Genomic DNA, 15,182 nt, shown 5'->3' with positions numbered 1-15,182 from the left:
TCAGCTTGGTTTTGGCGTTACAACATTTCTATGTTTATGTCACCATTAATGTATCTGAGACTATCATATACACTAATCATAACCTATTGAAGTTTGTGGAAAAATTTAAGGACAAAATTGCAGATTATTTCAATGTAGCTTGTTGCTACAGCCATTAAATTTGAAAATTGTGCATGTGGCAGGTTGAGAAAATGTGACTGATGACGTGTTGTCGATACTTGGATGAGAAATGGAAGCATTCGATGGCAGGAGTAAAACAGACTGCAATAGAATTTAGTATGCATGTTTACATGATTATTATCACTGTAATGTGTGTGTAGTGGTGTAGCAGTGTAAGATTAGGGTATTCCAAAATGAAGCTATCTTTGAATATTGATGGTTCTTTTTTTGGGGGGGGGCGGGGTAGGTGTGACAATGCTACTCCTTTGCCAAGGTTGTGATGTCCTTTTTTTTCAAAATTGTTGTACAAGCAGAGTTGCGGAAATGTCTGGATTGATCTACTTGAAGAAGCTTTTAAGTTTTGAAAACAAACAGATACAATGAAAGGGGAGTGGCCAGTTTTCCCAGCTCAGCTTTTCTCTCGTTTGGTTTGGTTTGGGTTGTAGCAGTCTGGCAGTTCAGAGTAAGCACTTGAGATTGTTGGTCAAAGGAACAGCTACATTGAAGAATCTCTCTGCCATCTCTCCTGTGAGACCCTGAGTTTGCTTTTACCTTTTGTATCGTGGGGTATTTATGGGGATTGTTGCAGGAATTTGGAACAGCATCATAAAGTTGGGATAATCTATTGGGTTTTCGGACAGTTTTAGTTATTCTTTATTTGGATCTCTTTTGTTTGTGTTTCATTCGGTAACCTTGCAAATTAATTTTGTTTTGTTTAAAACTAAGTGGTTGGGCCAGCTGCATCAGTTCTGGAATATCCGCTCACACCTGCTTACAACAACGAGCAAAGTTGGGGTCTGACCTACTTCCTTGAAATGTTTTGAGGGGTTCTGGCCTGGTCCATAACATTTTTCTACGTTCTTCGAACCTAAGATTTTGTATCTACGTATCATTGTACCTAAGATGGTGCAAGGAATGGCAACTTTGTACACTTTTTACTGTATTTGAGTACACCTGACAATAATCCTTATTCTAAAAAATTAAAATTCTATTTAAACCAATGGTGTTCAGGCTTATCTGGCTCATCTTCAAATCCACACTCAGGCACAAGAGCAGGTTTTTAAAATATTTTTATTCACAGTCAAAAATAAATGCTTTTAAATGCAGTGACTCACCTGTTGTGAACAAGTTCAGCCATTAATTTGAGGATAGGTGTTGTACATGACGGCTCATGGTACCACAGCTCAATAGCACGTTGGAGGATTGAAATATATCCTGGATATCTGTGGGTGACATGTTAAGGGATAACCAAGGCTAAGAAATCAAATCAAGTGTTGTCTATGTCCTCAGAGCAGAATCCTTCACCACTGGACGTATTACCTAGGGGTGCTGTTGATGGATGCTCAATATCTGGCAGCAGAAGGTGATAGGCATTGGAAATTGATTAAATATACTTAGATGTGAATAAAAAGAGCTCACCAATACTAATGTTAAGAGTGGAGCTGTAAGCTTTGTAGCAAACAATGAGGAGATCCCCCTATTAAAATTTTCTTGTCTTTGTGTAATCTTTTTAGATATGCTTGGAGATTATCCAACACAGACCAGAGAAGCATCAAAGTTATTGTTTCATTATTAATATCCTGGATATCAGCTAGGTTTCCCTTTCCTCTACTGTGAAGACTGAAACAAAATAGTTCATAAAGAATGCCATTTTGTTTTAAGTTAGAATGGAATAATGATTGTTAAATGTGTTACATAAATACAAGTTGTTGTTATTACCCACTTCTGCTTTTGAAAGGCCTACATGACCTTTGACTATTCTTTTCTTTAAACGTGAATCTACAACACTTTTCTGTTCCTTTTGCTGTTCTTAATAAATTTATAGTCTTCAAAGGGGTTTTCCTTTGCTGATCTTTTTACCTTTCCCAGTTACTTGGTTCAACATTATTCTTTGTTCTTTTGTCTCCTCTTTCCTTTAGTTTTATGCTATGTATCTTTTGTTGACCAGACTGCTTAATTCTGTAAGTAGGGCTCTTAGTCCTTACAGGCATATATAGTTCCCATATTAAGTTAAATTATTTGAACACACATCCCACTGTTCATCTCTGTTTAACTTGAAAATGATTTTGATCATTTTCTATTTTTAGCCACTGATTCATCTTGTTAACCTTAGCTTTACCAAAATATAGAATCGGAGTAAGCATGTTTCCTCTGTTTCAAGCCAGACATCGAAGGTTATCATATGGTGGTCATTGCTAGATAAATGATTCCTTATCATAAGGCTACTATCTATTTGGAAAACATGTTGTTCATATTCATTTGGCGGTTATGAGAAGAGATTTGACAAGAAATTCTTCTACCCCAACTAGAGCTGAGTAACTTAAGTGTGACCTTATAGCAATTAAGATCATGAAGGCAGTGGTCAGACAAATGTTAACAGATTCTTTCTACCAGTCAGTGACTGAAGATGAAGAGGTACAAAGTTAAGATAATCACAAAAAGAAGTAACATTGTGTCCAGAAAAGGTTTTTCACAGAATGCCACAAGATGTGATTTTTTTTACAAGGGAGTTAGAAATTTCTTGATAAAGGGGAATTGAAAATTAGGCAAGAGGAAAACTTGAATTGAACTTGGTACAAGCTGATGAATAAACCAGACATGGACAGTTAATAGATCAACTCATATTAATGTGGATCCTTTATGACCGAACATTGTTGTCAAGTGAATGGGGAAACTGCACTGAGTCTGACATATGACTACATATGAGGGTGTAGGCAAAAGGCAGGTAACTATAGGCCAGTTAGCGTAACATCTATAAGTGGGAAAATGCTGGAGATTGTTATTAAAGATGAAATAGTGAGACGTCTGGTTGGACAGGGTTCCATTAGGCAGACACAGCATGGATTCAGGAAGGGAAGGTTATGTTTGACAAACTAGCTAGAGTTATTTGAGGATGTAACAGGCGTGGTGAATGGAGCAGAATAGGTGGATGTTGTATACTTGGATTTCCAAAAGGCATTCCATAAGGTGCCGCATAAAATACTCATCCATAAGAATATAAGGAGTTGCCGGAAATGTACTAGTATATATAGAAGACTGGTTAACGAATAGAAAGCAGAGAGTTGGGATAAACGTAGAGGGTGACTTTATAGCAATTAAGATCATGAAGGCAGTGGTCAGACAAATTTCAATAGATTATTTCTAACAGTCAGTAATCGAAGATGAAGAGGTACAAAGTTAAGATAATCACAAAAAGAATTAAGATTGTGTCCAGAAAAGGTTTTTCATAGAATTCCACAAGATGTGATTTTTTTTTTACAAGTGAGTTAGAAGTTTCTTGTTAAAGGGGAATGTTTAAAATTAGGCAAGAGAAAAATGTTTCTCTGGTTGGAGATCAGTGGTGAGCAGGGTGCTGCAGGGGTTGGTGTTGGGTCTGCAACTGTTCATGATACATATTAATATTTTGGCAGAGGTGACTGAGTGTAACGTACCCTAGTTTGCTGATGATATGAAATTGGGTGGAAAGACAAACTGTGCAGAGGATGTAGAGGGTCTGCAGAGAGATTTAGCTAGATTAAGTGAGTGGGAAAGGGTCTGGCAGATGGAGCACAATGCTGATAAATGTGAGGTTATCCACTTTGGAAGTAAAAATAGTAGGTCAGGGTATTATTTAAATGGTGAAAGATTGCAGCATGCTGTTGTGCAGAGGGACTTAGCAGTGCTCGTACATAAATTGCTGAAAGTTGAGTTGCAGGTGCAACAGGTAATCAGGAAGGCGAATGGAATATTGGCTTTCATTGCTAGAGGGTCTGAATTTAAGAGCAGAGAGGTTCTGCTGCAATTGTACAAGGTGTCGGTGAGGCTGCACATGAAGTATTGTGCAGAGTTCTGGTCTCCTTACTTGAGGAAGGATATACTGGCTTTGCAGGAGGTTCACTAAGTTGATTCTGGAGGTAAGGGGTTACCCTATGAGGAAAAGTTGAGCCGCCTGGGACTGTACTCCCTAGAATTTAGAAGAATGAGAGGGGATTGTATAGAAACATATACAATTATGAAAGGGATAGATAAAATAGAGGCAGGCAAGTTATTTCCATTGGTGGGTGAGACTAGGACTAGGGGTCATGGTTTAAGATTAGGGGGAATAGTTTTAGGACAGAGATGAGGAGGTACTGCCTTTCACAGAGGGTACTGAATCTATGGAATTCTCTGCCCAAGGAAGCAGTCGAGGCAGCTTCATTAAATACATTCAAGACACAGTCGGATGGGTTTTTGCATGGTAGGGGAATTTAGTTATGGGGATAATGCAGGTAGGAGGAGCTGAGATGATAGATAGATCAGCCATCATCTTAATGAATGGCAGAGCAGGCTTGACAGGCCCAAATGGCCAACTCCTGCTTCTATTACTATGAAACTACACTGAAGTATAGTAGTGGTACACAACATAGGGAAGTGGTAGATGACCTTTGCCATTTAATTTTCCCAGTTTACATGCAGATTAAATTCACCATGATTACCATCTGTATCTTTCTGACAAGATACCACTAATATCTTTTATACTCCATTGGACTGTGTGGTTACTGTTAAGGGTCCTGTGCACCATTCCCACAAGCGACTCACATCTTATCTCTACCTAAAACATTTCTACATCTTGGTTTCCTAAGTCATTCTATTCTTCTGGACTAATACCGTCATTAATTAATGGTAACATCTCTCAGCTTTTCCAACTTTAAGTTATGACAATGCTGTCACTTTAAAAAGGTTATTTTGTCTTGGGTTTCTTTGGAGAGGTTATAAAAGCAGAGGTGCAGAACTAGCTACTGAAAATGGCTAAAGAAAATAACTTAGGAGGTCTTTAAGTTTTTTAAAAATAGATGGAACAATGGAAGGGGAGTGGCCAGCTCTCACAAACTAGGCTTTCTACATTTTTTTAGCTTTATCAGCAGAGGCTGTTCGGGATCCCAGAAAGTTAGAAACTTCAGGAAATGATTCCTAGCTGCTACTTTCTTTGAAATCTCTCTTAATATTGTTTCCTCCTGGATTGGAGAACTGCATGTAAGACTCTGTGTCTGAATTTAGCTTTTTCTCAAAGGGTGTGGTTATGAGTTGTTATAATGGGCAGACTCAATTTCTGCACTTATGTCTTAAGGACCTGAAAATTGCAGGAGTCCAGCAGTTAACATATCAAGGCCAACATGATCCTTTTTCAGAATTACTCTTCTTTGGCGAGTTTCTGAAAAAGAGTCATATTTAACTCAAAATGACACCAGACCTGGTGAGTTTCTGTTTTTATTTCAGATTCCCAGCATCTGGGATTAGAAAGTATTTGGTTGGAAAAAAGAGAAGTGTCTGGGCCATTGGAAGCAGAGATTAATGTTGGACTGTATCTAGGTAAATGAAAGGTCTACTTAAGGGATAGAGTGAAGGATAACTGTGGTTGGGGATGGGTGATTTTTAGTCATTTTAAAAAGGCTTGCCCAAAATGTGGCCTGCAGGCAGATTGTGGCCTGTGAAAGATGTGTCTGCAGCCGACTCTTGTCTAGGATACACAGAACAACAGATTAGTGAACTTTTTAAAAATGCTGTAGAATTCCTTGTCCAATCAGTCTATTTCTCACCTGCGTTTGCTGACCAGTGAACATATGAGCTGAAAATACAGGGAGAAAACAACCTATGATTGTTTGATCAGCACGCAGTGAGATTTAAGGTAAGCAGCAAAGACCAATTTGCAGGTTCCAATGCATTGGACCGGTTGGAGAGAGTCCTCCAAGTCTGTGTGAGTAAGTAACACCTCTCTAAGAACTCAAAGTAGGTTGGATGAGAAGACCTATAAGAGTGGTGGCACAGAAGATCTGTGTAAGTGAGAGGAAGAGCTACATAGTGGGTATTGCTGCCTCTGAGTGTATGATCCCAAAATTGTAGCTCGTGATTCCGCTTGGGGTCCTGGCTCAAATTTAGGTAGCTTTATAATCACAGTTAAGATCATGAAGATCGGGGCAAGTTGCACTAAATTCTCTTGACTAATCAGTGAGACTGAATGAGAAAGCACAAATTTAAAATAATCACAAAAATAACTAAAATTGAGTCCAGAGTAAGTTGCTTTGCGAAATCCATAAAATGTATTTCACTAACTGGGAGCAAGATAGTTTCTTGAATAAGAGGAATATGGAAAGTTACGTAAAAGAAAAATCTGCATTTATATTGGAACAAGCTGATGAATAAATTAGACTCAGGCGATTCAAATGAATAGAATTCCATAGGCCTAGTAAATTCTTTCTGTTCCATAACTTTCTATGAAGACGTAAACGGCAGCAGTCTAGTCAAATATAGATATCGTTATGGGAAAATTTGGATACGGCATGAGTTAACCTGTAAGTCCACATAAATTACCAGCTATGGTGAGAATGAGATACAGCGTTTTAGTTAAACACTAATCATATAAATCATTTTAGATTAATTTTCCATTTATTCTTAATCAAGAAAGTACTCAGGTTAAAAGAAAAAGTAGTTAAACTACACAAACACACTCAGATGCTGATGCAGCAGAGTTTCTGTGAAAATGCATTAGCCCTGAGGCTGTATTTGGAATGGAATGCAAGGATGACCCTTACAATACTGAGAAAGATAAAGCAGTGGGGTTTAGTCAAGGATGGGAATGAAGCACAGGCTTCGGAGAGAAGGTCAGATGGCACTTGGGGAGATAGGGAGTGTGAGAATAAGAGGAATCTTGCCACTTTTGGGTGATGTGAAAAACAAAGTGTTTGATCAAAATACACCTATTGGAATTCAAGTAATGTACTGTATACATGATTTACAATGCATAAATATCTGATGAACCCTCCCTGCAATAGAGGGCTGCCTCAGAATCTTTTCTGGGGTAGATTCGCCCAACGTTGGCTCAATAAATTAACATTGGCCAGTATCGTGAGACACCTGAAAATTATTTCATTAAATACTTTACCACAATGATATAATATCCCACTTTTAATTTTTTTGTTTTGCTAATCATAGGAATCTATTCCTTTTTGTACAGCAGCACCTCAGCGCAGCCAACACCTACTCTAAGGAGCATATAAAATGTCCAACAGCAAGTTATAATGGAAAAGACAACTGAACAACTGTTGTGTGGGGTAAAAAGGCAAGAGGGCACCTAATGTTAAAGGTGTAAAGGTATTGGAGACTAATGCTCTGCATTTGAACACCAGACACTGCAATCTACCTGATCAAAAATTTGAGAGTGTGGAACAGATGAGAAGAACTGTTTTTAAAGCAATACAGTGAAAATAGTCAGTGAGGGTGAAAGCAGCTGTCAAGAAACCCACCAGCAGATTGATGATCATAGCTGACACATAAATGTTTGGATATTACTCTTTTGAAATGACAGAAACTGATAAATTGAAAAAAAGAAGAAACTATAAATACAACACTTCTACATATTTTTGCCAAGAGCTGCTCTTCAGAAAGCCAGTCAGAATTATATTTACATGGTTGCGTGCCCTTTCAGTATGGTGTTGGGGCACACAAATCAGGAAGGATCTTGGTTCAATCTATTGTCCATGCTGCTGATTATATCAACTTATGTGGAGCGAACAGTACAGTATCAAAACTAACACAGAAAGCTGTCGAAGGGATGCATCCTCGGATATTAAAAAAATGTAGACACAGATAGTGGCTGCACTGGTAGTAATCTTTCAAGAATCCTTAGATTCTATAAAAATCCCAAAGGACTGGAAAACAGCTAAAGTAAAACGCTTATTTAAAAAAAAGGACAAAAAAAGTAGCAATGGGTCAGTTAGCTTTATGTCTGTTACTGGGAAAAAAAATGTCCATTCTAAAGGATGTAACATTTAGAAATACATCATATCAGCAAGCGGAGTCATCATGGCTTTATGAAGAGAACCTCATGACAATTTTATAACCCTTTCTGGAGGCAATAAGGATAGATAAAAGGGAAGCAGAGGATATAATGTATTTGGACTTTTCTTAAAGTCATTTGGACATTTGATATTTGATGGTGTTTGAGGTAGTACATTAGCACGGATAGAGGATTAGCTAACTAATAGAAGGCAGAAACTTGGGATAAGGAGAACATTTTCAGGATTTCAACCTGCTACTACTGGAGTGCCAGAGGGATCAGTGCTGGGACCACAATTATTTACAATACATAGTAAATGATTTGGATGGGGAAAGTGAATGTAGTGTAACTAGGTTTACAGATAATACAAGCCAGAAGGGAAGCCAAATGCTAAGATGACACAGACAGATTAAGTGAGTGGATAAAAACTTTACACTTGGAGTAGAATGCAGAAAAGTATGAGGTCAGAATCATAAGAGTCATATAGCACTGAAACAGACCCATCGGTCCAACTCATCTATGCCAATCAGGTATCCTAAACTGAACTCGTCCCATTTGTCTGCATTTCACTCATATCACTCTAAACCTTTCCTATTGTCCAAATGTCTTTTAAATGTTTTAACTGAATCCCCCTCCACCGCTTCGTCCAGCAGCTCATTTCATATATGTGCCACACCTATGTGTGAAAGCTCTGCCCCCCCGGGTCCCTTTTAAATCTTTCCCCTCTCACCTTAAACCCTCTAGTTTAGGACTCCTTTTCTCTGGAAAGTGACCTTGGCTGTTCACCCTACTTATGCCCCTCATGATTTTATAAACCACTGTAAGGTCACCCTTCAACTTCTGACACTCCAGGGGAAAATAATACCCAGCCTATCCAGGATTTACACGTATTTGGAAAGGCAAGAATTAATTCGGGATAATCAACATGGTTTTGTGTGTGGGAAATCTTGTCTCACTGACTTGATTGAGTTTTTTTGAAGAAGTGACAAAGAAAATTGCTGAAGGCAGAGTGGTGGACATTGTCTATATAGACTTCAGTAAGGTGTTTGATAAGATTCTGCATGGTAGCCTGGTTAGCAAGATTTGATTACATGGAATACAGGGAGAGTTAGCCATTTGGATACAAAATTGGCTTAAAGGCAGGAGACAGAGGGTGGTGATAGAGAGTTGCTTTTCAGACTGGTGGCCTTGCGGTGTGCTGCAAGGATTGATGCTGGGTCCACTACTTTTTGTCATTTACATAAATGATTTGGATGTGAAGATAGGACATATGGTTAGTAAATTTGCAGATGATACCAAAATTGGTGATGCAGTGGAAAGTGAAAAGATTACCTCAGAGTACAATGGGACCTTGATCAGATGGGCAAATGAGTCGAAGAGTGGCAGGTGGAGTTTAATTTAGGTAAATACTGCATTTTGGCAGGGCATATCAAGGCAGGGCTTACACAATTAATGGTAAGGTCCTGGGGAGTGCTGCCAAACAAACAGAGCTTTTGAGGAGGGGGTGTGAAATTCATAGTTCTTTGAAAGTGGAATCGCAGGTACACAGGGTGGTGAAGAAGGCATTTAGTATGATATCTTTATTGGTCAGTGAATTGAGTATAGGAATTGGGAGGTCATATTGTGGCTATACCATCCATTGGTTAGGCCACTTTTGGAATACCGTGTGCAGTTTGGTCTCCCGGTTATAGGAAACTTGAAAAGGTTCAGAAAAGATTTACAAGGATGTTGTCAGGTTTGGAGAGTTTGAGCCAAAGGGAGAGACTGACAGGGGCTATTTTCCCTGAAATATTGGAGGCTGAGGGGTGACGTTATAGACATTTACAAAATCATGAGGGGCATGGATAGGGTCTTGCCAAAGTCTTTTCCCCAGGTGAGGGGAATCCAAAACTAGAGGGAATAGGTTTAAGGTGAGAGGAAAGATTTAAAAAGGGCCTATTTACACAGAGGATGGTACGTGTTTGGAATGAGCTGCCAGAGGATGGTTTGGGCTGGTATAATTACAACATTTAAAAGGCATGAATAAGAAGGGTTTAGGTCAAGTGCTGGCAAAGGAGACTAGATTAGGTTAGGAGATCTGGTCAACATGGCTGAGATGGACTGAAGGGTCTGTTTCTGTATATTGCTATAACTCTCCTTATGACTCAAGCCCTCCAGTCCCAGCAACAACCTTGTGAATTCTTTCTGCACTGTTTCTAGTTTAACAACATCGTTCCTATAGCAAGGTGACCAGCACTGTACGCAGTATACTAAAAGTGGCCTTACCAATGTATTGTACAGTAGCAATATTTGGCAGGAAGAACATTGTAGCTGATTACCATTTAAATGGTGAAAGACTGCAGAAAGCTCTGGAGTACAGGGTCTTGGAAGTGCTTATGTATGAATCATAAAAAGCTAGCATTGAAGTTCAGCAGGAATAGGTAGGGAAAAATCACAGAATCACAGCACTACTTAGCCCATCCTGATGAAGGGCTTTTGCCTGAAACGTCAATTTTCCTGCTCCTTGGATGCTGCCTGACCTGCTGTGCTTTTCCAGCACCACTCTAATCTAGACTCTGCTATTGGAGGCATGCCAGAGAAGGTTCACTAGGTTGATCCCAGGCATGGAGAGACTGTTTTATGAAGAGAAGATAAGAACTTATTGGAATTTAGAAGAGTGAAAGTCAGCCTTAATACAACATTCAAGATTCGATGGGGACTTGACAGGGCAAATGCAGAGAGGTTGTTTTCCCTTGTGGGAGTGTCCAGGATCAGAAGACATACTGTCTGAATAAAGGGTTGCAAATATAAGAAAGAAACAGGAAGGAGTTTCTTCTTTCAGAGGATAGGGAATCTGTGGAATTCTTTACCAGAGAGAGCTTTCAACGCTGGTTTATTAAGTACATTCAAGGCTAAAATATATTTTTAATCAGGAAAGAAATTAAGGATTATACGGAAAAGTCAGGAAAGTGAAGTTGAGGATTATCAGATCAGCCTGAATAGCTGAACAAACCTGATGAGCTGAATAGCCTACTTCCACTCCTATGTCTCATGGTCCTTATATTAAGTTTTGAATTTTCGGGTTTAATCATGCCATATCAGTCATGGTACCATTTTGACATAAATATGAGTGGATGTCATCAGATTCCATTTTAACAAGGCTACTTCAGCAACACCTTCCAAACTTGTGACCTTTACCATCCTGAAGATCAAGGGAAGCAGATACATGGGAACAACTTTAGCTCCAGGATCACTGCAGTAATTCACCAAAGATCCTCTGACAGCACTTTCTAAACACATGACCACTTCCATTTAGAAGGACAAGGGCAGCAGATACATGGGAACACCACCACTTGCAAGTTCACCTCCAAGCCACTCATCATCCTGGCTTGGAAATACATTGCTGTTCTTTCACTGTCACTGGGTCAGAATCCTGGAATGCCCTCCCTAATGGCATTGTGGGTCAACCCATCATTGGTGGACTGCAGCGGTTCAATGATGCAGCTCATCACCACCTCCTCAAGGGTAACTATGGACAGGCAATAAATACTGGCCAGCCAGCAACAGCCACACCACATGAATAAATAAAAACAAAACCCTCTAAACCTCCCTCTCACTTTACACTTACCCTGCTTTCCACAATCTTATACATCTTATGGAGAGAGATAGGTGCGCACAACAAGGAAGTTTTTACAATTGGGGGAAGGGAAATTACGATGCTGTAAGACAGGATTTGAGGAGCATACGTTGGGAGCATAGGCTGTCAGGGAAGGATGTGGTGGAAATGTGGGACTTTTTCAAGGAGCAGATACGACGTGTCCTTGATATGTATGTACCGATCAGGCAGGAAAGAAATGGTCGTGTGAGGGAGCCTTGGTTGACGAGGGAGGTTGAATGTCTAGTAAAGAGGAAGAAGGAGGCTTACATAAGGTTGAGGAAACAAGGTTCAGACAGAGCAGTGGAGGGATACAGGATAGCCAGAAGGGACCTGAAGAAAGGGATTAGGAGAGCTAAGAGAGGGCATGAAAAATCCTTGGCGGATAGGATCAAGGATAACCCCAAGGCATTCTATGCGTATGTGAGAAACCTGAGAATGACGAGAACGAGGGTAGGTCCGATCAAGGACAGTGGTGGGAGACTGTGTATTGAGTCGGAAGAGATAGGAGAGGTCTTGAACAAGTACTTCTCTTCAGTATTTACGAACGAGAGGGACCGTATTGTTGAAGAGGAGAGTGTGAAACGGACTGATAAGCTAGAAGAGATACCTGTTAGGAAGGAAGATGTGTTGGACATTTTGAACAACTTGAGGATAGACAAGTCCCCCGGGCCTGACGGGATATATCCTAGGATTATGTGGGAAGCAAGAGAGGAAATTGCAGTACCGTTGGCAATGATCTTCTCGTCTTCACTGGCAACTGGGGTGGTACCAGGGGACTGGAGAGTAGCGAATGTTGTGCCCCTGTTCAAAAAAGGGAATAGGGATAACCCCGGGAATTACAGGCCAGTTAGTCTTACTTCTGTGGTAGGCAAAGTAATGGAAAGGGTACTGAGGGATAGGATTTACGAGTATCTGGAAAGACACTGCTTGATTAGGGACAGCCAGCACAGATTTGTGAAGGGTAGGTCTTGCCTTACAAGTCTTATTGAATTCTTCGAGGAGGTGACCAAGCATGTGGATGAGGGTAGAGCAGTGGATGTAGTGTACATGGATTTTAGTAAGGCATTTGATAAGGTTCCCCATGGTAGGCTTATGCGGAAAGTCAGGAGGCATGGGATAGAGGGAAATTTGGCCAATTGGATAGAAAACTGGCTAACCGGTCGAAGTCAGAGAGTGGTGGTAGATGGTAAATATTCAGCATGGAGTCCAGTTACAAGTGGAGTTCCGCAGGGATCAGTTCTGGGTCCTCTGCTGTTTGTAATTTTTATTAATGACTTAGAGGAGGGAGTCGAAGGGTGGGTCAGTAAATTTGCAGATGATACAAAGATAGGTAGAGTTGTGGACAGTGAGGAGGGCTGTTGTCGGCTGCAGAGGGACTTAGATATGATGCAGAGCTGGGCTGAGGAGTGGCAGATGGAGTTCAACCCTGCCAAGTGTGAGGTTGTCCATTTTGGAAGAACAAATAAGAATGCGGAATACAGGGTTAATGGTAGGGTTCTTGGTCAGGTGGAGGAACAGAGGGATCTTGGGGTCTATGTACATAGATCTTTGAAGGTTGCCACTCAGGTGGATAGAGTTTGTAAGAAGGCCTATGGAGTATTATCGTTCATTAGCAGAGGGATTGAATTCAAGAGTCGTGAGGTGATGTTGCAGCTGTACAGGACTTTGGTTAGGCCACATTTGGAGTACTGTGTGCAGTTCTGGTCGCCTCACTTTAGGAAAGATGTGGAAGCTTTGGAGAGGGTGCAGAGAAGATTTACCAGGATGTTGCCTGGAATGGAGAGTAGGTCGTACGAGGATAGGTTGAGCGTTCTCGGCCTTTTCTCGTTGGAACGGCGAAGGATGAGGGGTGACTTGATAGAGGTTTATAAGATGATCAGGGGAATAGATAGAGTAGACAGTCAGAAACTTTTTCCCCGGGTACAACAGAGTGTTACAAGGGGACATAAATTTAAGGTGAAGGGTGGAAGGTATAGGGGAGATGTCAGGGGTGGGTTCTTTACCCAGAGAGTGGTGGGGGCATGGAATGCGCTGCCTGAGGGAGTGGTAGAGTCAGATTCATTGGCGACCTTTAAGTGGCATTTGGATAGGTACATGGATGGGTGCTTAATCTAGGATAGAAGTTCGGCACAACATCGTGGGCCGAAGGGCCTGTTCTGTGCTGTATTGTTCTATGTTCTATGTTCTATCTCAGTCAGGTCCCTTCTCAACCTTCTCGGCTCCAAAGACAACGAACCAAACTTACTCAGACTCGCTTCATAAGTGCAACTGTGGAGAGAAAGCAGAGTTGATATTTTGGGTCCCATGACATTAGTATAGAACTGTTCCGAAGAATGGTCACTGGACATTAAACATTAACTCTGTTTTCTCTCCTTAGATGTTGCCAAACTGTCTGAGTTTTTCCAGCTATTTGTTTTCTTTCAGACTTCCAGTATCTGCAGTTCGTCATTTTACTTTATTCTCTTCGTTGATAAACTGCTCGATCTGAGGAAACATTATGCTAAATTTCCTCTGCATGCATTCCAATGTAATCACATCCTCCTATAGTGTGGTGAACAAAACAGCACAGTACCCCAGCTGTCACCTAACCTAAGTCCTGCAGAGCTCCAATATAAACTCATTGCTCTTATAAACTACCTCATGACTGATAAATGCAAGTGTTCTGTATACCTTTTTAACTACCCCACTAACCTGTCCTGCCACCTTCATGGATCTGTGGACAAGCCCCCCAAGATTCCTAGTGTCCCACCATTCATTGAGTACCCCTTTGTGTTGTTACTTCTTTTAAAGTGGATCAGCTGACATTTATCAGGGTTAAATTCTGTCTGCCCATTTAACCAAACCACTTACATCCTCCTATAACCTGAGACCTTCTTCCTCATTGTCCACGACCAATCTTCATGTTATCCGCAGATGCCTATTGTCTCCCCACATTTCCTTCCATAAGCCTTGCTATCTAAGCCTGATTAAAACGTTGTTTCTTCAAGAGGGAGGGAATTTAATTCTCTCTTTTAGGATTTTCTCCAATAATTTCCCTATGTGAGATTCACTTGTCTATAATTCCCCGGTCTATTTCTACTATCCTCTTGAAAAGTGGAACACATTAGTTGTCTTCCAGTCCTCTACTTTCTCCCCTGTGGCCAGAGAGGAGTTAAAAATTGGATCAGAGCCCCTGTAATTTCCTCTCTAGTCTCCTACAGCAGCTTGGGATATGTCTCATCTGGGCTTGGGGATTTGTCCTCTTAAAAGCGAACGGGTGGCACGGTGGCACAGCGGTTAGCACTGATGCCACACAGCGCCAGAGACCGGGTTCAATTCCTGCCTCAGGCAACTGTCTGTGTGGAGTTTGCACATTCTCCCCGTGTCTGCGTGGGTTTCCTCCGGGTGCTCCGGTTTCCACCCACAGTCCAAAAATGTGCAGGTCAGGTGAATTGGCCATGCCAAACTGTCCGTAGTGTTAGGTGCATTAGTCAGAGGGAAATGGGTCTGGGGTGGATTGCTCTTCAGAGGGTCGGTGTGGACTTGTTGGGCCGATGGGCCTGTTTCCACACTGTAAGTAATCTAATCTAATCTAAAACCTGTCAAAACCTCCAA

The 15,182-nt window shown here is 40.9% G+C and overlaps 1 protein-coding gene across 1 annotated transcript in view; it reads right to left on the bottom strand.

The window, feature by feature from the left end:
* Nucleotides 1-15,182, bottom strand: part of LOC140491824 (ran-binding protein 17-like) — a 430,222-nt gene that overhangs the window by 280,257 nt on the left and 134,783 nt on the right. Inside the window, exon 6 of the mRNA XM_072590219.1 lies at nt 1,275-1,382. Coding sequence (XP_072446320.1) covers nt 1,275-1,382 — 108 coding nt within the window. The remainder of the gene's footprint in view (nt 1-1,274; nt 1,383-15,182) is intronic.

The sequence above is a fragment of the Chiloscyllium punctatum genome, chromosome 20, assembly GCF_047496795.1.
Source record: "Chiloscyllium punctatum isolate Juve2018m chromosome 20, sChiPun1.3, whole genome shotgun sequence".
Lineage (NCBI taxonomy): Eukaryota > Metazoa > Chordata > Chondrichthyes > Orectolobiformes > Hemiscylliidae > Chiloscyllium > Chiloscyllium punctatum.
This window is presented reverse-complemented; position numbering and strand designations above follow the sequence as displayed.